Source organism: Macaca thibetana, chromosome 9 (assembly GCF_024542745.1).
Source record: "Macaca thibetana thibetana isolate TM-01 chromosome 9, ASM2454274v1, whole genome shotgun sequence".
In the NCBI taxonomy this organism is placed as follows: domain Eukaryota; kingdom Metazoa; phylum Chordata; class Mammalia; order Primates; family Cercopithecidae; genus Macaca; species Macaca thibetana.
Window position 1 is genome coordinate 93190908 of NC_065586.1, and position 19239 is coordinate 93210146.

Genomic DNA, 19239 nt, shown 5'->3' on the forward strand with positions numbered 1-19239 from the left:
CAAATCTGATCATGTCACTCCGCACTTAAAGCCTTCAATGGATCTCCATTGCTCTTGGAATCAAGACAAATCTTCTTAGTGGCCGGGCGCGGTGGCTCATGCCTGTAATCCCAGGACTTTGGGAGGCTGAGGCAAGTGGATCACCTGAGGTCAGGAGTTAGAGACCAGCCTGGCCAACATGGCAAAACCTGTCTCTACTAAAAATACAAAAATTAGCAGGGCATGGTGGCAGGTGCCTGTAATCCCAGCTACTTGGGAGGCTGAGGCAGGAAAATCGCTTGAACCCAGGAGGCGGAGGTTGTAGTGAGTCAAGATTATGCCACTGCACTCCAGCCTGGGTGACAGGGCAAAACTCCACCTTAAAAAAAAAAAAAAAAAAAAAAAAAAAATCTCCTTACCGTGAACTACAAGCTCCTGAGTGGTCTGTTCTGTGCCCACCAACCCAGCCCGCCCCATGCTCCTTCTGACTTCCTACTCCCTCTGCCTAGAATGCTCCTTCCTTCCTCTTTGCCTATGAACTCCAATTGGCAAACCTTCCTATCACAGGCCCACAGAGCGCCCTGACCCTCTCCTTTGTAGCACAAATCAGAGCCAATTGTTTTTTGTTTTTGTTTTTGTTTTTGTTTTTGAGATAGAATCTGTCACCCAGGCCAGAGTGCAGTGGTGTAATCTCAGCTCACTGCAACCTCTACCTCCCAGGCTGAAGCTATTCTCAGGTACCCACCACCATACCCAGCTAAATTTTTTTGCATTTTTAGTAGAGGCAGGGTTTCACCATGTTGGCCAGGCTGGTCTCCAACTCCTGACCTCAAATGATCCAACTGCCTCGGCCTCCCAAAGTGCTGGGATTACAAGCCTGAGCCACCTTCCCCAGTCAGAGTCAATTTATACTGATTTGGAGGATTCCCTGACTGATGTCCCAGCCTCCACATGAGATTAGAAGCAACCTGGGGACACAGACTATGTTTTATTGCTATTGTACACCCAGGGTGCAACACAGAACATGGCACATGATAGATGTTTCAATAAGTATTTCTTGAATACAGGAAAGAAATTGCATTAAAATTGACATTTTAAATAGCATTAGTTGAGCGGGTTTTCCATGTTTCTTTGTCTCCCTACTCCAAAAATAAACACACACACATTAAGAAATGCTCTCCCCAGCCAGGCATGACAGCTCACTCCTATAATCCTAGTGCTTTGGGACTCCAAGAGAGGAGAATTGCTTGAGATCATCCTGGGTGACACAGCAAGACCCCATCTCTACAAATAAAATTTTATTTTAATTAGCCAGGCATGGTCATCTCAGCTACTTGGGAGGCTGAGGTAGGAGGATCACTTGAGCCCAGGAGGTTGAGGCTGCAATGAGCTATGATTGTACCACTATACTACAGCCTGGGCAAGAGAGCAAGAACCCTGCTAAAAGAAAAAGAAAAAAAGAAAGAGAGAGAGAGAAAGGAGGGAGGGAGAGGGAGAGAGAGAGAGAGAGAAATTTAGAAAGAGAGAAATAGGAAAAGAAATGTTCTCCCCAAATGGACATCACCCCAAAAGAGCTCCACGCAGAGGATGCTCCCATGTTACCAACAACCTCCTCTCTTCCACGTCCTTCCATTCTCATAAGTGAGCCCAATATGAGCAAGGAAATCACGTCCTTAGGGTCCAAGCTGCTAAGTGAGACAGCTGGGTGATTCCAGACACCCTCAGGAGGAAAGAGGAAAGGACGGGTTGTCTTCCTCCTGCTCGGGGGTGGTCTCAGTCTTCAGGAGAGCCAGGGTAGCCGGTGGAATGGGGCAGGTCCCTTCCACGGGGCAGCACTGGCCTGGCTGCTTCATAAACATGAGCTCCACATACTTCTCACAACATCCCTTGGAAGTAGGCGTCTTTCGCATCACCTTACAGATGAGGAAATGGAGCCTACAGGTTGAGTGTCAGAGCTGGGAAGCCAATCCAAGTGGTTCAGTCTTTGGGCCAAATAACTCAGGCCTTGAAGGCACAGGCCTGGGCTGGAATCCCAGCTCCACCCTTTTTTTTTTTTTTTTTTTTAACACAGGGTCTCACTCTGTAGCCCAGGCTAGAGAGCAGGGGCATGATCACAGCTCACTGCAGCCTTGACCGCCCAGGCTCAAGAAGGAGTAACAAGGATCTGAGCAAAGCCAGCATTGGCCTCAAGCAGCGGTGAGGCAGGAGGGCCTGAGGCCCCAGCGGGTGCAGACTGGGGTTTCCAGGAATTGAGGTTGATGGGGAAGAAGCGGGTCACAGAGGGATCTGTGAGCACAGCTGCAAGCCTTGGTAGGTATTGGAGGACTCTGAAGTCCTGGAGACCTGAGCCCAGAAGGGCAGAGTGAGCACACAATCTGACCCCAAGGAAAGGGTAGCTGTGGCTCCCGAAGGGCGAAGGCCTCTGGCCAGCCTGCCTTGGCCTACGGGGTAGAAGAATAATTATTCCTCAGCCCTTTAATAGGAAAATACCAGCCCCCCAGCTGCAGGGTTTCCACTCTGCTCCCCCGTTCCCTTCAATATCAGTGCTTCCTTCTGGCCTGGAGCAGCCTAGAGCTCAGCAAGCTCTTCCCCTGCCCCAGCACATGCACCAGGCTCCCTGTCCGAACAGCCTTCAGGCCTCCAGTCAAACGCCCTCCTCTAAACCAGCTTCCCCAGGTGCCTACTTATCTCCTCTGGAGCTCGGACAGCCATCAGAGTTGCACGTCAATAGGAAGTCCTTTGTCTAAGGCCAGTTTCCCAGCTACCTGTAAGGGGAGAGGCCGCAGCTGGTTTGCTCACTGCTGTATCCCCGGCACCTGTGAGGATACCTGGCACATAGTGGGTGCTCACTGAATACAGGCTGCCAGAACAACCCTGCCCACTGAGCCCAGGGGCTGCTGGCATACCATGGTCGAGGCCTTGCACGCACTCCCGTCAGCCAGCTGGGCCTTCCCCACATCCTCAGGCCTCAGTAGGTGAGGAGTCAGGGCTCCCAGCATCCCAGTCCTCCAACCCACCAGTCTGAGCCACAGCCAGACACCAACTCCAGCCTGGGACCACCCTCTGACATGTGATCAGTGGGGAAGCCCCAAGGAGGAGGAGGCAGGGACCCCATGCCAGGGCCCATTTGCTACCGATCCACTCCACCCTTGCGCCTGGGCTCCTGGGGACCCATCTTGTTTCCTTGGCTGGAGAAACAGCAATTGCTACAGTAGTATCCCAACCAAGCCAGCTCATTTAAGCCTCACAGTAGTGCCTGGCTCAGAGGCTCCTTGTCAGTCTTGACTGACAGATGAGGGCACTGAGGCCTAAAGAGTTTGGATGACCTGTTTCAGGTCACCCAGCTGGTTGAGGAGCAGGACTTGAGCTCTGGCACATCTGACCCCAGGACCCAGCTCTTTAAAAAAAAAAAAAAAAAAAAAAAAAAATTTAGTTGTTAATTGTGGTAAAAATATACATAATATAAAACCTACCATCTTAATCATTTTTAAGTGCATAGTTAGTTCTGTAGTGTACTGTACTACTTTAAAATGTATATATTCAGATTGTTGTGCAAACCAATCTCCAGAACTTTTTCACCTGCAAAGTGCAACTCTATGCTACAGAGCTCCCCCATTCTCCACCAGTCCCTGGCAACTGCCCTTCTACCTTCTGTCTCTGAATGTGACTCCTCTGGGTACCTCAGATATGTGAGATCGTAGTGTTTGTCGTTTTATGACTGGCTTTTTCACCCAGCACAATGTCCTCAAGGTTCATCCATGTTGTAGCATGTGTCAGAATGTCCTTTTTTAAGGCTGAATCATACTCTATTCTATATATAGAAACCACATTTTGTTTATCCCTTCATCTGTTGGTGGACATGTGGCTTGCTTCCTTGTTTTAGCTATTGTAAATAATGCCGCTTTGAACATGGGTGTACACATATCTCTTTGAGACTCTGCATTCAGTTCTTTTGGGTATTTACTTGGAAGTGAAATTGCTGGGTCATGTGGTGATTCTATTGTTAATTTTTTGAGGAATCGCCATACTGTTTTCCACAGTAGCTGCACCATTTCACATTCCCACCAACAGTGTGCACACCCTTGTCAACACTTATTTTCTGTTTTTTTGACAGTTGCAATCCTAGTGGGTGTGAGGTAGTCAGGGCCCAGCTCTTAATCCCAACTCCATGGGATTCTGTCCTGAGGCCCAACGTGCACCCCAATCCCTTCACTTCTGAGGCCCCACCTTGCTCTTGCCAATCCCCTTCCCAGGTCTGTGGCCTACCCCCAAACCACAGCCCTGCACCCAGGGCTCCACTGACAGCCCCTAGGCCTCCATGCTCTCTATCCATGCAGGCCCCTGGGAGGCCATCCACCACTGACCTCCTCCTGCACCACCACCTCCCTGAATCTGCCCAACTCTGCTCACCATTCTCCACCCCAGACCAGACACCTTGCTCCCTGTACCAGTCTGCAACTTGGGTCCACCCAGCAAACATGTGCAGGCGGGAATCAATCACGGCCAATTTGCCTTTACAGCCCCAATGCTCAGCTGGCAAGTGTTTTGTAGATACTGAATGAATGTCTGGCAAATAATGAAGGAATGAGTGAATGAAGTCAGGCCTCATTAAGTCTACAGAGCAGAAGTCAAATTTAAAAACTAAACACAGGCACGTCTCAGAGCCTCAAGACTCAGGGAATCTCAGCATACCACTTACCAGCTGGCTGTTCAACCCTGGGCAGATGGCTCCACCTCTCTGAACCTTCTTCTCATCTGCAAAGCAGAGGTGAGTAATACCTTCCTCCCAGGAGTGTTATGAGGAGTAAAAGAGGGAACTCTGGTAAAGCAGCTTATTTGAGGCTGGCGAGAGGGAGGGGCTCTAAGCCACGACCATGACCACAGCCACCATCAAAACTCCCTCTCACCTCTCTCTGCCTCTGTCCTTCTCTGGCCCATCGCCAGCTCTCCCCATTCCTGCATTCCCCAAGACCCCTGGCTCCCTCCTTCCCTCTCCAAGAGATTCCAGTCCACCTGCCTCTATGCTGCAAGCAACTCTCTCCTGAGCCTGCTCCCCTTCAGAGTTCCCGTGCCTGTTTTCTCCTCTGCAAACTTCCTTACCACCTACTCGCTGCCGGCCATCTGCCTCCTGCCTTCCGCTTCTCCCAGGAAACTGCTCTGCCCACTTTACCAGTGACCCCGATCTCATGTTCCAGAAGCTTTCCTTGGACCTCCTCCTCAGACAGACTGAATGCTCTCCACGCTGCTAACCCTCCTCCTCTTCGCCAAACTCCTTCTTTGGCCTTTGCAAAAACCACTCGGCCCAGGTTCAAATCCACAAATGTGTAGCCAGTGCACCCCAATGTCAAACACAGGACAGGAGTTCCTCCCGCCTCTCCACCATCTCTTCCTTCGACGCCTTCCCTTCCTCCTGCCCTCTAATGTGGGTGGAAGCTAATGTGTGTAAGTCCTCGAAGGATGTGCTTTCTTCTCCAGGAAACCCCAGTACCAAGCAGTGTTTCTTAAATTGTGTCCTGGGCACTCCAGAATCCAAATCACCGGAATCGCCTTGCTGAAGATCTACAGAGCCAGCACCTCTAGGATGGGCTGGGAATCTGCATTTTGTGCCAGCCTCCCAGGAGATCCTTATTCCTACCAAAGTTTCTGTTCCACTGCCTTCATAGGTTGAAGTGCTTCCCCTGAGGGTCCCCCCATCTCTCTCTCCAGCCTGAATACTCTCCTGAGTAACCTTCCCCATCACGACCTCTGGGGCCATCTTTTTCACATAGATTTTTAGTGGCAATTCAAAGAAAACAGGCAAAAGCCAAATTCACAACTTCTCCTCCAGGATCAGTCGCCCTTTTCCAGCTTTATTCCAGTCCCAAGATCACTCTCTCAGGCTCGAGCCTCAGAGTCCGTCAGGCCGTTCCCACTTACTCTCTCTGCTCTCTCTGCCTTGGTCCAGACCCACTTCCCCTCGTATCTTGGCCTCTGCAATAGCTTTGAACTCTATGACTGTAGTAGATTCCTATGACAATTATCATACACTAGTGGCTGAAAGTAACACAAATGTATTATCTTTCAGTTCTGGAAGTCAGAAGTCCAAAATCAGTCTAACCATGTTAAAGTCAAGGTGGTGGCAGGACATTAACAGCAGATTGGATAAAGAAAATGTGGGCCGGGTGCGGTGGCTCACGCCTGTAATCCTAGCACTTTGGGAGGCCGAGGCGGGCAGATCACTAGGTCAGGAGATCGAGACCATCCTGGCTAACACGGTGAAACCCCGTCTCTACTACAAATACACAAAATCAGCCGGGCATGGTGGTGGGGGCCTGTAGTCCCAGCTACTCGGGAGGCTGAGTCAGGAGAGCGGCGTGAACCCCGGAGGTGGAGCTTGCAGTGAGCCGAGATCACGCCACTGCACTCCAGCCTGGGTGACAGAGACTCCGTCTCAAAAAAAAAAAAAAGAAAGAAAATGTGGTACATATACACTACACAGTACTACGAAACCATAAAAAAGAAGGAAAGCAAGCCTGGCGCAGTGGCTCAAGCCTGTAATCCCAACGCTTTGGAAGGCCGAGGTGGGTGGATCACCTGAGGTCAGGAGTTTGAGACCAGCCTAACCAACATGGTGAAACCTCGTCTCTACTAAAAATACAAAAATTAGCCAGGCATGGTGGTGGGTGCCTGTAATCCCAGCTACTCAGGAGGCTGAGGCAGGAGAATCGCTTGAACCCGGGAGGTAGAAGTTGCAGTGAATCGAAATTGTGCCACTGCACTCCAGCCTGGGCAACAGAGCAAAAACCCCATCTCAAAAAAAAAAAAAAAAAAAACAGATGAGGGAGAAGGGAAAGTTCTTTCTTACGGTAGAAAGTTAACTAATAGAGAACAAATGATGGAGTTGAAAATCATCATGAATGCTAAAACTAGGGGGATGAAAGCTTGATGAGAAACAGAATGTGCACTTAGCTTCAAACAATCCCCCAACAAATTACCTGTTAATACCAAAGAAGAAAACAACAACCTCTCAGCAGAGAAGCCTGGCAGACATCAACTTATCAAGTGATTAAAGACAAAATCACCAATACTGGCACAAACCGACATCACCTGCCTTCTGACATGGTGCACCAGGAAGGACACGGAGTCATTATTTGGCGTTCCCAGCAAAAATGCGTAACCCAAATGTAACCGTGAGGAAAGATCAAATGAAGTCAAACTGAGGAGCATTCTGCAAAATAACCGGCCTGCATATATCAATAATGTCAAAGTCAAGAAAAACAAAGAAAGGCTGAGGAACTCTTCCAAATTAAGGGAGACTAAAGACCATGACCATTAAATGCCATGTGTGATTCTGGCAGGATTGTGGACCTGGGAAAAAACAGCCATGAAAGACATTATCCGGGCAATTGATAAAAACTGAGTGTGAATTCTGGAGTATAGTTTTGCACCGATGTTTAATTTTCTGATGTTGATAGCCTTATTGTTCTTAGAAAACACCCACCAAGTATTTAAAGGAAAAAAGTTACAATGTCTCCAAGCTATTATTAAATAGTTCAGAAAAAAAATTACCTATTAGTGTGTGTGATAGAGGAGAGAGAAAGAGTGTGTGTGTGTGTGTGTGTGTGTGTGTGTGTGAGATTATGATAAAGCAAATTGGATTGTGATGTTTGCACAAGACCATAAGTTTATTAAAAATCATTTATTTGTTTTTTAAAATTTAATAAAAAGTTTTGCACACCCCCTCTGGGGACCCCCATTTCCCTGCCCCATGGCCTAGGTGCCCACCCATTTCTTTAATCTCCTCTCCCAGAACTCACCAACACAAATCTTCGCCCCTCAGGGGGGTCTGCTTCTCACTCTCCTTCCCAAATACATGCCACATACCTTCTGAATGCTCCCAAACTCCCTTACCCTCACTTCCCCTTACTACTTAACCTAAGTCTTGCCCAGTCTTCAAGGCCTGGTTCAAACCCTACCTCCACAACACAGCAACAATCCAATCCCTCCTTCCCATCGAGCGACTCTCATCAGACTCATCTCCACACTGATGGGGCACTGACTATGTGCCAGGCATTGCTCTATTCTAATTATTAATCTTTATTCTTGCTGCCTTCAGCCAGCTTTCCCTAGCATTAACCTCTTTCATAACCATGGACAGTTATCAAAACTAAGAAATTAGCTGGGCAAGGTGATGCATGCCTGTAGTTCCAGCTACTCGGGAGGCTGAGTGGGAGGATCGCTTGAGCCCAGGAATTTGAGACCAGCCTGGGGAATATAGTGAGACTCCGTCTCAAAAAAAATCATCTCATCTGAACTACACAGCCCTATGAGGTAAATGCTGCCACTGGTCCCATTTTACAGATGAGTAAGCTGAGCCGCTAGTGAGTTGTCTAAGATCTCTTGATAGGTGATGAAGCCAGGATTCAAACTGGGCCATTCTCGTACTGAAGCCTGGGCTGGTAGCCACTGTGCTCCTCGTCTCTACGGACATCCTTACACATTTGTTCTTTCTCCCTCACCAGGCTGAAAGCTCCTCAGGCCTCTCTCAATGACTCTATGCACCCTGCAGGTGCCCAACAGCTGTCTGTCCCCCACAGGCTGGGTTTCAGAAAGGAGAGGAGGGGGTCATGAGCTCCGTCAAAAAGAGGAGCCAATTCTCCACACCCTCCCCGCCCCCAGCACAGCCCAGCTCCCTGGCTACTGCCCAAGGCCCGGCCGTCATCTGCTCTGGGTAATAAGTATTTGTATGGCGATAATTACAGCATTTCGGAAGAAAATCCCATTAAGCAAGAGCCCCGCCGAGCTGCTAATGCCGGCACAGAACTGGAGGCGGCAACTCCGCCAAGCACCCGTCTGCTCCCAATAATGCAGGAGCGGCCCAGCCCCAAAAGAGCACGGCCGCCCCTGCTGGCAGCCTCGGGCAGCCTGGGCCACTGACAGCCCGCCCGCCCCGCACAAGAAGGGGCACCGAGGAACATCAGCACCCCCGCTTGTGCCCCAGGGTTCCCATTGGCTGCCTGATGAGGAAGAGGAGGGCCACCCTGGGATCCAGCATGACGCCCAAATTTCCTTCACATCCCTGCAATTCTCTGTCACCTTAATAACAATAATAATACTACCATTTATTGGGCACTCGCTGTCTGCCAGGCCCTGTGCGAAGCGCCTCTGTGAGCATTACCGCATTTAATCCTCATGACCACCCTTTGAAGCAGGCCCTATCATCATCCCCACTTTATGGGCAAGGAAATGGGGTTCTGAGAAGTCGCCCTTTCCTCCAGACCACTTATCCCAGCTTGCAGTTATGTGCTTATTCTTATATTATGTCATTCATCTCTATCTCCCCTGCTGGACTAAAACTGGGGTTTCTGTTTCTGTCCGGCACTATTCACCCGGCACAATGCAGGCGTTCAATAGATAGCTATCTGTTGAATGAGGGAATTAAACCCCATCACTTGCCCAAGGCCTTCCCAGCTGCTGAGTGGCAGAGTGGGGTTAAAAACCTAGGCAGTCTGGCTTCACAGCCCTGCCATCAGGACCACCCGCCCTGCATACGGTCCCCACTCTGTCTCCAAATCCCCAGGGAAAGGGCCAGAGATGCCCAGGAAAGGTAAATGAGTGTTCTAAATAGACAGACTGCGCTCTAAGCAGACAGACTGCAAGAGAGCCAGCGCTCAAATCCTTACCTCCCGAGCTCTCTTCTGCCCCACCCAAACCCTTGAGCCTCTAGCTTGAGCTTTCCAAATAATAACAATAATATCCTAACGATTGAATCACAAAGCATTTTCACAACCATAGCATGAGTGAGTGCAAAGGCCCTTCCAGGTAGTAGGTGTCATCAGCCCCAGAGGCCGAGGCAAGGGCGAACACCAGCCATGTGCCAAGTGTGGCACGTTGCCTCACTCACTGCTCACTATCAACCTGCACAGCTGTCGTCATCCCCTTTTACAGATGGGGAAACTGGGTCTCAGAGCAGGGAGAGGCACAGAATGGGGGTCCTAACACCAGTCATTCAGAGCCCAGCAATAAGCCAGTGTGCTGGCAGCCACACCAAAGCCTAAGCAAGCAGGGGACTCTTGCCCTGCCAGGAGGAACCTCCCCTGCACAGCTCAGGTCTCTGCTGCAGGAGACCCTGGTGGCCTGCTCAGATCCAACCAGGCCCTGATGGCAGATGTGGCTGCAGTGGCCCCTGACCTCATTTACCAAGGTCACCATACAATTATTATTTGGAATTTCAAACAGGCTCCCCAGAGGATCAGCCTCAGGTGCCCTGGGCAGCCTCCCTTATGTGTGACCACTCAGCCCTGTTAAATGAGACCTCGAGCTCAGGGAGCTGAGTCTAGAGAGAGCCTCCCAGGCCTTTACAGCAGGCATGGAGACAGGGCAGGGTGGGTGAACTGGCAAGGAGGGAAGGGCACATAAGGAGGACGGCAAGGCTGGGCACAGTGGCTCATGCCTGTAACCCCAGCACTTTGGGAGACTGAGGCAGGAGGATTGCTTGAGCCAGAAGTTTGAGACCAGCCTGGGCAACATAGCTAGATCCCCATCTCTACAAAAAAAAGGGGAAAAAAAACCTGACAAGCAGCAGAATGTGCTGGGCCTGGAGGCAAAGAGAGAACAGTAGGCCTTCCCAAAGGCCCTGCCTGCCTCCCTCCATCCTCAGGCAACTTCCCCTCTCTGCACCCACACGGGGAATCTTCCGCAAGCCTCAAATACCCAGTGTGCCGAAGGCTGGGGGCACCAGCGATGTCCACGCATACTGCACTCTCACACTCTCCTGGACACTCTAGTTAAAAGATTTTTGTAATTAAAAATCAAGTCCAACTGAAAGTCAAGGTCGTTGTGGAAGAAAAAAAAATAACTTAATGGTGACCATGGCTGGGTCCCTCTGCGCCTGGGCAATACAAAGAGAGAAAGCTTCCTGGGCCTCCTCCGCCGCCTCTCCCAGCCCTGGCTCTGTATTTTAATTGTTCATTACAGTGAATTATTTAGCATCCCTTTGCTGCCCAGCTGACCAGCCCCACAGCCCCTCTGGCTGAACCAATTTCCTCAGCAGCTCTGGGGCCTACCCAACCTCTTCCCCAAAGTCCCCACAGCAAACCAATAACAATTTCTTTCCATTTCGGGGGACACGCCTGGACCCAGAGTTATAGAATATATGATCATAAAGTTGCCAGGCCTCACAGGCTGCTGCAGAAACTGCCCAAAGGACAAAAGGCAAATGCACAGCTGCAGTCCATAAAAATTTCACAGCCTCAGAAGAAGCCGCTGTTTCAGGCTCTGATACTGCACAACACTCATATTGATTAGAGAGAGCATTTGCCACAGTTATTTTGAGTCTGCCTGGGCTCTTACCAAGGCCTCTTTCAAGATGTTCTTTTCCTCTTCGAGCAGCTCTTTCACGGGCTGCCTGGAGAACAGGCGGGCTCCCTGCACTTTCCCAGTCCAGGAAGCTTTGCCCACATGGCAGAGATCAGACCTGCTCCACTTCCCCAGGATAACTCACCCCTGGATTCCAACTAGCAATTCCAGAGGAAAAGTTCACATATAGAAAGGTTTCCTGACCCTTCCCAACATCTCTTTCCAGCCTCAAGTCCCACTCCACTCACTGGCCACTGGCCACAGCATGTTTCAGCCCCAGGGACAAGCTGGTCCATCTTCCCATATCGGGCCAGGCACGCTCACACCTGCAGGCTTTTGGCTCATACTCAACAGCTGCAGGCTTTTGGCTCATACTCACACCTGCAGGCTTTTGGCTCATGCTCACACCTGCAGGCTTTTTGCTTATGCTCATACCTGTAATCCCAGCACTTTGGGAGGCGGAGGCAGGAGGATTGCTTGAGCCCAGAAGTTTGAGACCAGCCTGGGCAACATAGCTAGATCCTCATCTCTACAAAAAAAAGGGGGGAAAAAAGAGGTCTGCAAGAAAGCAGACCCCATGACCTGAAAAGCAGCAGAATGTGCTGGGCCTGGAGCCCAGCTATTCCCTCTGCCTAGATTGCCTGCCCTCTGTGCTTGGCAAAATCCAAACCAACCTTGATAAAGTGGCCCATCCTCTGAGAAACCCCTTCACTCTGGAAAAGGGCTTCTCACCCCAGTGTTCCCACAGCCTGTTCCCTGAGGCTGCCGGGCCCTCTTCTGAGAGCTTACCATTAGAGGTCCTCTGCCCAGTTCTCTAGACCATGTGCCCCTTGAGGACAGGGATGGGCTCACTCCCTGCTGATGCCTCAGCACCCAGGGCAGTTCCTGGCTCAGAAACATTTGCTGAATTAAAATAATGAGATTCCCCTCCCTATCCTATCGTAATAATGGCTCTCACTTAGTGAGCATCAGAAGGTACCAGGCACTTCCCATACATGATCTTCCATCCTCACAAGAACCAGATACCTTATGTCGCCTCAGCCCCATTTTCCTGATGGAAAGCAACTAAGGTTCAGAGAAGTTAAGTAACTTGCCCAAGGTCACACAGCTCATAGGTGACAGAGCTGGAGGACCCAGGTAGTATAGCTCCCAGAACGCCACCTCTTTCCTCTGTACTAGGAAATTTCACTTTCATCTCACTCTGATCACAAAAGAGCTAAAGAGTTCATGGAAGTCTTAAACACTAAAGGTGGTGAGTAAGGATGGAGGAGATGACTTTAAGACTCAAGATTCAAAAGCAAAGAAGAGGAGCTAATGTGTCTTAGATCTAGGCTGCAACCAGGATAGCAGCTTCAGGAGAAATTCCGGTGGACAAGGCAAGGGAAGCAGGGAGCAGGTACAGAGGGGACAGGCATGGAGGGTGACCAGGCCACCGCAGAGGTCCTCTGGACAGATTTCTGACCCTCAGTTCCTTTCCGGGTCCACACAGGATAATGCACACACTGCCCACGGGAAACTCAGTTTGGTACCACCTCTCCCCAGCCCTGTAACACACAAGCATTCACACACACACACACATACACATGCAACACACACACACACACACACACACACCATCTAGATTGCATCTAGATTGCAAATTCTCTGAAGCCTCCACAGAAATTTTTCAGATGCAGCCAAGAAGAGTCTGGGGCAAATATGTGCTCACTGATTGCTGGCCTTGGTACAGAGTCTGATTCAGGAGACAGCTCTCCTCAGGGTCAGATTTCTGTCTCTGACCAGCTGGGGGCCATGAAAATGTGCTCGAAAGTTATCAAAATATGCATGCCTTTCCTGAGAGCCACTGCAATCACCAAGGAGTGTGGGAAGGAGGAGTAGGTAGGTTTCGAAGGAGCCAGCAGCCTTCTCCAAAGCCCTGTCCAAAAATCTCCTGGTGCAGTCACCTCTGCGAGCAGTACAAAGGCCCTGCATGTGACCAAAATCTACACACACACAGCCCATTACGGGGACTCTTATGGCCTCACACTATTAAGGTGGCCCCTTAATACTAGGAATTGACACAGAAACACATTATGCAGGAGACTCACAGAAAACAAAGTATAAAGGTCTGTAAATACACACACGCAAACACACACACACACACATACACATCCTACTAGCTTAGTGGGTCTAGAAAAGGGTCAAGTTTCCTCAAGAATTTACGAGTGAGAGGGAACAGGGGAAGAGAAATGCTGTTTTTTTATGACTTGTCATGGTCAATATCTTTAACCTTGGGCCCCCCTCTCCAAGCTCTTGACCTCTTGGCATTATCCACCCGGTTCTCCATCCAAGACACACCTACCCCTTTCCGGGTGCTGAATGTTACACACCCCAAGCCACATATCCAAAGCCCTCAGGTCCCATTGTCTGCCTGCGTTGGGGATGACTGGGTGTGGAGGGAGGCGGGTGAGTAGAGGACCAACGCGTGGCACCTGCAGGGGAAGAATTCTCAAGGCTCTGGGGCAAACAATGGAGAAGAAGGCGCAGACCAGAAACTTCGCCTCCCATCCTGCTGCCCTTCGTCAGGAGCAAGCTCTGGGAGCGGTAATCTGCGCAGCTGGCTCAGAACGCGGCCGTAGCCCCATGTGCCCAAAAGGAGACATTGTCCTGGCCAGTGAGGGAAGTGTCCCTCCTGGGTGCAAGGAAGGCTTTCTGGCACCAGTTCGCAGGCACCCTGGAGGAATAAAGCGCTGGCGCAGTGGGGAGGGCGGGTGCGGAGTGCAGGGTGCAGGTGTGAGGACGGGAGCTGACAACCCCGCCGAGGGCCCTTTGAATCCCAGGGAAGGGGAAACCACGGCGCTCCTGGCTCCTGGCTCGGGAAAGACCCCGGCAAGAACTGACCCGTCTGTGGGCTGCGGAGCCCACCCCGAAGTCCGGAATTGCGTCTGGGTTGGAGGGCAACCTCGGAGCCAGGGAGCCAGGGGCGGGGGCCATACTCACAGGCGCTCGGTGTTCCGCGGGATGTTCTTGGGAATGGCCTGCAGCCCCGTGCCGTGGCAGTCCACCGTGGTTCCGGTGCAGGTGCAGAGGGCGGGGCACGCCGAGGCTCCCAGGCTCCACGCGGCTGCCCACAACAGCAGCCAGAGCTCGGGTCGGACCGGCCCCGCGGAGGACCCCCACCCGGGCGTCAGCGCCATGGTGCCCTCACGGCGTCCCGCTCGCGAGCCAGACGGCGGCAGCCGCTGACCATCCCCGTCCGGGGCCGCCTCCAGGTGCAGTCCCGGGGCAGAGCCACCAAAGAACCCGCGGGCTTGCGCGCGGCGCCCCTGCGGGTTGGGAGGCACCTTGCTCCTCCAAGCGACGGCGCCTGTGCGCGGACGGAGGGAGGGCGCCTTGGGCGGAGGGCGCTCGGCTCCTCTGCCGTTTCGCCGCCTGCGTCTCCCTCTCCCTCCCTCCAGCTCCCAACTGACTGCTGCGAGGAGGAAAATGGGCAGGCCCCGCGCGCGCACGCACCCTAAGCACACCACACACACACACACACACACACACACGATCACACACACACCCGCGCGCTCGCTCCCACCCGGCAGTCATCCATCAATCGAAAAGCACACATCCAGGGCCGGGCTCCTCCCCGCCCTCCGCCCGCAGCCCCCCTCTCCCGACGACCACTCCGCGGCTGCAAGCCGCCTAGTTTCAAAGGTGGAACCTCCGAGGCGCCGCCAGCGGGCAGGGGGTTGCGGGGGAGGGGAGGGGAGGGAAGGGGGGTGTGGCTCGACCTGCCAAGTCCTGGCTCTACACACACGCGCGCGCACATGCACACACACACACACACACACACACACACACACACACACGGCGAGGATGCACACATTTAGACGCACGCACCCCGGCACCCGCGGCCCCAGCTGCTATTGCAGGGTGGGAGGGAGGTCTTATTTTGCTGCTTGGACACCTTCCAGCGGGGTCAGACCCGTTTCCCTTATCCCCCGACGGCAGCATCGGCCTCTAGGCCCCACCTGACTCGCTATGCCAATTCTTGGTTAAGGGAAACCCTGTGCTTGTGCCCCAGGTGGCATCCTCAAGCCACCAACCTTACTTAGCCTGGACTTTGAGAGTGGAGCTTTGCCGGGGGCGGGGGGGGGCGCTCCACGAAAGCGCTAGGCCAAGTACAGTCTCCTTCCTACCTCCATGCACCCACTTCTCAGAGGGTAACAAGCCAGCCCCATGCCCAGTATGAGAATGGCTCTGATCGGGACACTTGCTCAGCAGGGCACATTTGTACCATACAGTTACACGGGCTTCTTCCCCTGTTGTAGAAGAGAGGGACGAGACATTAAGGAGACTTGGAAATCTGGCAAACATCTTCCTCCACTCACACCGGGGTTCCTCCATTTCTGACACGTGGAAACAGATGAAAATGAATATTCCATCTTGTCATCAAAGGAGACAGAGAGGGCTGGCATAGGGCTGGGCGGCCTGCTTGAGAAAGAACCCCACAGGCCACCCCCGTCAGACCCAGGCCTCACACCCAGCTGGGTAGGGACCTTCCTCACTGTAAGGCATGTGTGGACGTGGGCATGAACAGGACATCCAGTGGGGAGAGAATTCTCCTCAACCGCAGAAAAGATGAAAGATCTCCTCAAAGCTAAGGACAGCTGTGGCCCGCTGGGGCAGTGTCCAGCAGTCGGGGCCCCGATGTGAGGCTGCCTGGCAAGAGGACACTGCTGGGTAGCCTGAGAAACACCTCCCGTCTCAGGAATGGCGGGGGTCCAGACACAGCATGGATGCATTTGGTGGGGAGAGTATCCGGCGGGGTGGGGATGGGGGATGTTGATAGACTCCACAAGGTTGAACCCTTACCCACAAGGTACCCAAGGCTCAGGCGTTTTCTTTGTTTTTCTTTTCCATGTTGATGAAAAATTTGCAGTCTCTCTACTGTCATAGCACAGTATGTTACAATTTATGCGGCTGATTTCATGGGCTTTTGACAGTTCTTTTGAAAGTTTTCACCCATCCCTGTCCATGACCTCCATCTGGGCAGTGGGTTCTTGAACATCAGTTCAGTTTCTCAGGGGGCAGGGCTTTCTCAGGGGTGCCTATGTGGTAGGATATTAGGGAAGCTTCCCACAAACCAGGCTGGAGTCTGAGAGGGCTGCCCCTGCCCTGCAGCTCACCAGCTCCTGCTCCATGGGGCCCCAGCCCCTCCATCTGTGCCCTCCCGGTAGCCTCAGACAGAGTAACATTCCTCTGTGCCTGCTGCTTTGTTTATCCCCTCTTAGCACCTGCAGCTGCTTCTCCACACCCCACAACCCTGCCCACCTCCTGGCGTCCTCACTCGCTCACCCAGACACACACCCCAGCACCTGGCGCTTAGTAGGCCTGTCACAGACAGCACTTAGGCTGTTGAAGATGTCTGGTCTCCAGCCTTCTGCTGCAGCAGTAGCTCCCCAGTCTCAGGACCTTGGAGGGCCCCTTCGAAGCCAAGACTCATGTGGAGAAGGGAGAGAGTGTTGATTAGCCGGGTGACATGCCCCTTGGTCCTCAGAGTGACAGAGTGAAGGGGTGTGAAGAGGGTGTGAGGAGGGGTGGGAGTGAGCAGGGGTGCAAGATTAGCCCTGCCTGTGGCTCCTGAGAACCAGCCCCTGCCTTAGAAGCTTCCAGACCAGCCTGGACAGTGAATCCCAAGCAGGCCCTGGGCTGAGTTGCTGCTGCCTGGCAAAGCCTGGCTTTTCCTCTGAAGGGAGGGAAGGAAGGAGCCCCCGAGACCCAGGACAAAGACTCCCCCGACAGCCCATCACGGGAGGCCCTGCCCAAACAGTGGGCAGCTCCCCAGCTTGGCTCTCGTCCCTGGTTCCTCCACCCCAGAACCTGGCCAGCTCCCCGATTCAGGAGGCGGCTCACCATGAATGAGCGCAGCTCATTAGCGTGCCCGGCACATTTACTTGTTAAACAACCGCCTGGCTGGCCGCACACCCCCAAGCCCCTCTCTGTTTTTTCAATTTCCTCTCCCATGCCCCTCCCCATCTTGGGTCTCCCTACCCCCTCCCTACAGCCAGGCCACCTGCTCCCACTGCACGGGTGGGGAGGAGGCAGGCCTGGCACATTGCTTCTGCCAGGAATACTCCACCAAGCCCGGCCCTGCTCACCTGTCGCCAGCAGGGCAACCCCCTGGAAGGGAAATTTGGGGTTGAGTCTCCCCAGCCCAGTGACGTGAGTCCCCTCTGAGTCCTCTCAGCCATGTGTGCTGGGAGTTGAGGGCCACTTCCCACGTGTGATTCAAGGAGAGAGCGCTCTCTTTACAGCTTCTGCACGGAGTCCTCTTCCCCACCTCCACCAGCCCCTTCTGGAGCACCAAGAAGCGGGAGAGCCTGGGTGAGGCTGAGGAGCACCATGGGGTGGATTTCCAAGCTGCAAAAGGCAAAAGTGAGACAGAATGCCTGCTAAGTAGACATCAGATAAACACCACTCACGGAGTATCTGTGTACTACGTATGCTGTACTGGAACTCAGCAATTCAACAGGGGACAAGAATGGCCCTGGCCCTCAGTGGGCTCACTGTCCAGTGGGGGCACAGAAACAGGAAGCAGGAAAGCATATTCATTTGGATGTCAGCGAATGTGGAATTGCAGAGAACCCAGAGTGAGGGCACAGAGTGGGGCTGGAAGGCTCCCTGGAAGAGGAGGCACTGGAACTAGGTCTTGAAGGATAAATAGGCATTCTTTGGGCAAAAAACAGGAAGAAAGCCTCTCTCAGCAAAGAGAAGTACATGAAGCAAGTCACACAGACGGGGAGCAGCATTCTCAATGGCTGAGCTGGGGCACATCCAGCAAGGCTGGAGCGTGGCAGGGGATTCAGGTGGGAAGCACAGATGGAGGTTACGGAGGTAATGAGGACACACCCCAGAGGTCCTGGTGCAGCCTTTCTCTGGCTTCACTGGGCTTTTAGCATCACCTGGCCCTGTCCTCAAACACATGTCTATGTATGCATGTGCTTGGAAATGCACTACCTCTGGAACCAGTGTCTCTGCAACTGGGTGCTTCCAGGGAGGTGACTTGGGAGGTAGCAAGGAGACAGTTGCAGCAGATGCTTGTTTTCTACTGTTTGGGGTTTTTTTGTTTGTTTGTTTTTTGAGATAGAGTCATGCTGTGTTGCTCAGGGTGGAGTCCGTTGGCACAATCACAGCTCACTGCAGCCTCCAACTCCTGGGCTCAAGCGATCCTCTCACCTCAGCCTCCCAAGTAGCCAGGACTACGGGCACGTGTCACCATACTTGGCTAATTGTTTTTTGCTTGTTTGTTGTTTGTTTTTTGTTTTGTTTTGTTTTTTGCAGAGATGGGTCTCCCAGGGTTGCCCAGATTGGTCTCAAACTCCTGGATTCTAGTTATCCTCCCATCTCAGCCTCCCAAAGTGCTGGGATTACAGACCTGAGCCACCACACCCAGCCTTTGTTCATATTTTTTACCCTATGTAGAATGAGCTAATTTCCCCCTACCAATACATTTTAACCGCCCCCCGGGGTGCTTATCATACACACTGATTCCTGTGACCCATCCCCAACCTTCCCAATCAGAATCTTCACTGTTAACAAGCTGGGGATGGGGGATTACAGGCAGTGCTAATTCTGATGCAGGTGATTCCAGAGACCGTGCTCTAAGAATCAAGGCCTGGTGTGCCGAGTTATGAGTTTGGAATTAGACTGAAAACTCTGGGGAGCCACTGAAGGAAGGAGCCTGGTAGGGACAATGGGTCTCAGGCCCACCTGCCTTCCTCCTCTCCAGGTTCCACACACCATTAGCAAGGATGAGGCATATCAAAGAGAAAGATGGTCAAGGGAGAGTGGCAGGAAAGTATTAAGATGTCAGAGCCGGAAGGGGATTAAAAAATGATCAAATCCAAGCACCAGTAAACAGTTAGAAGCCCAGAGAAGTGAAGCAACCAGCCT

General features: G+C 52.4%; 2 protein-coding genes across 2 annotated transcripts in view; one reads left to right on the forward strand and one right to left on the reverse strand.

Moving 5' to 3' along the window:
• The window catches only part of SLIT1 (slit guidance ligand 1), a 187809-nt gene extending 172976 nt beyond the window's left edge, over nt 1-14833 (reverse strand). The window contains exon 1 of the mRNA XM_050802861.1: nt 14296-14833. Within this exon, the coding sequence (XP_050658818.1) occupies nt 14296-14492 (197 nt within the window). The 5' untranslated portion in view covers nt 14493-14833. The remainder of the gene's footprint in view (nt 1-14295) is intronic.
• The window catches only part of PGAM1 (phosphoglycerate mutase 1), a 1080404-nt gene that overhangs the window by 799777 nt on the left and 261388 nt on the right, over nt 1-19239 (forward strand). The gene's annotated exons all lie outside the window — the stretch shown is intronic.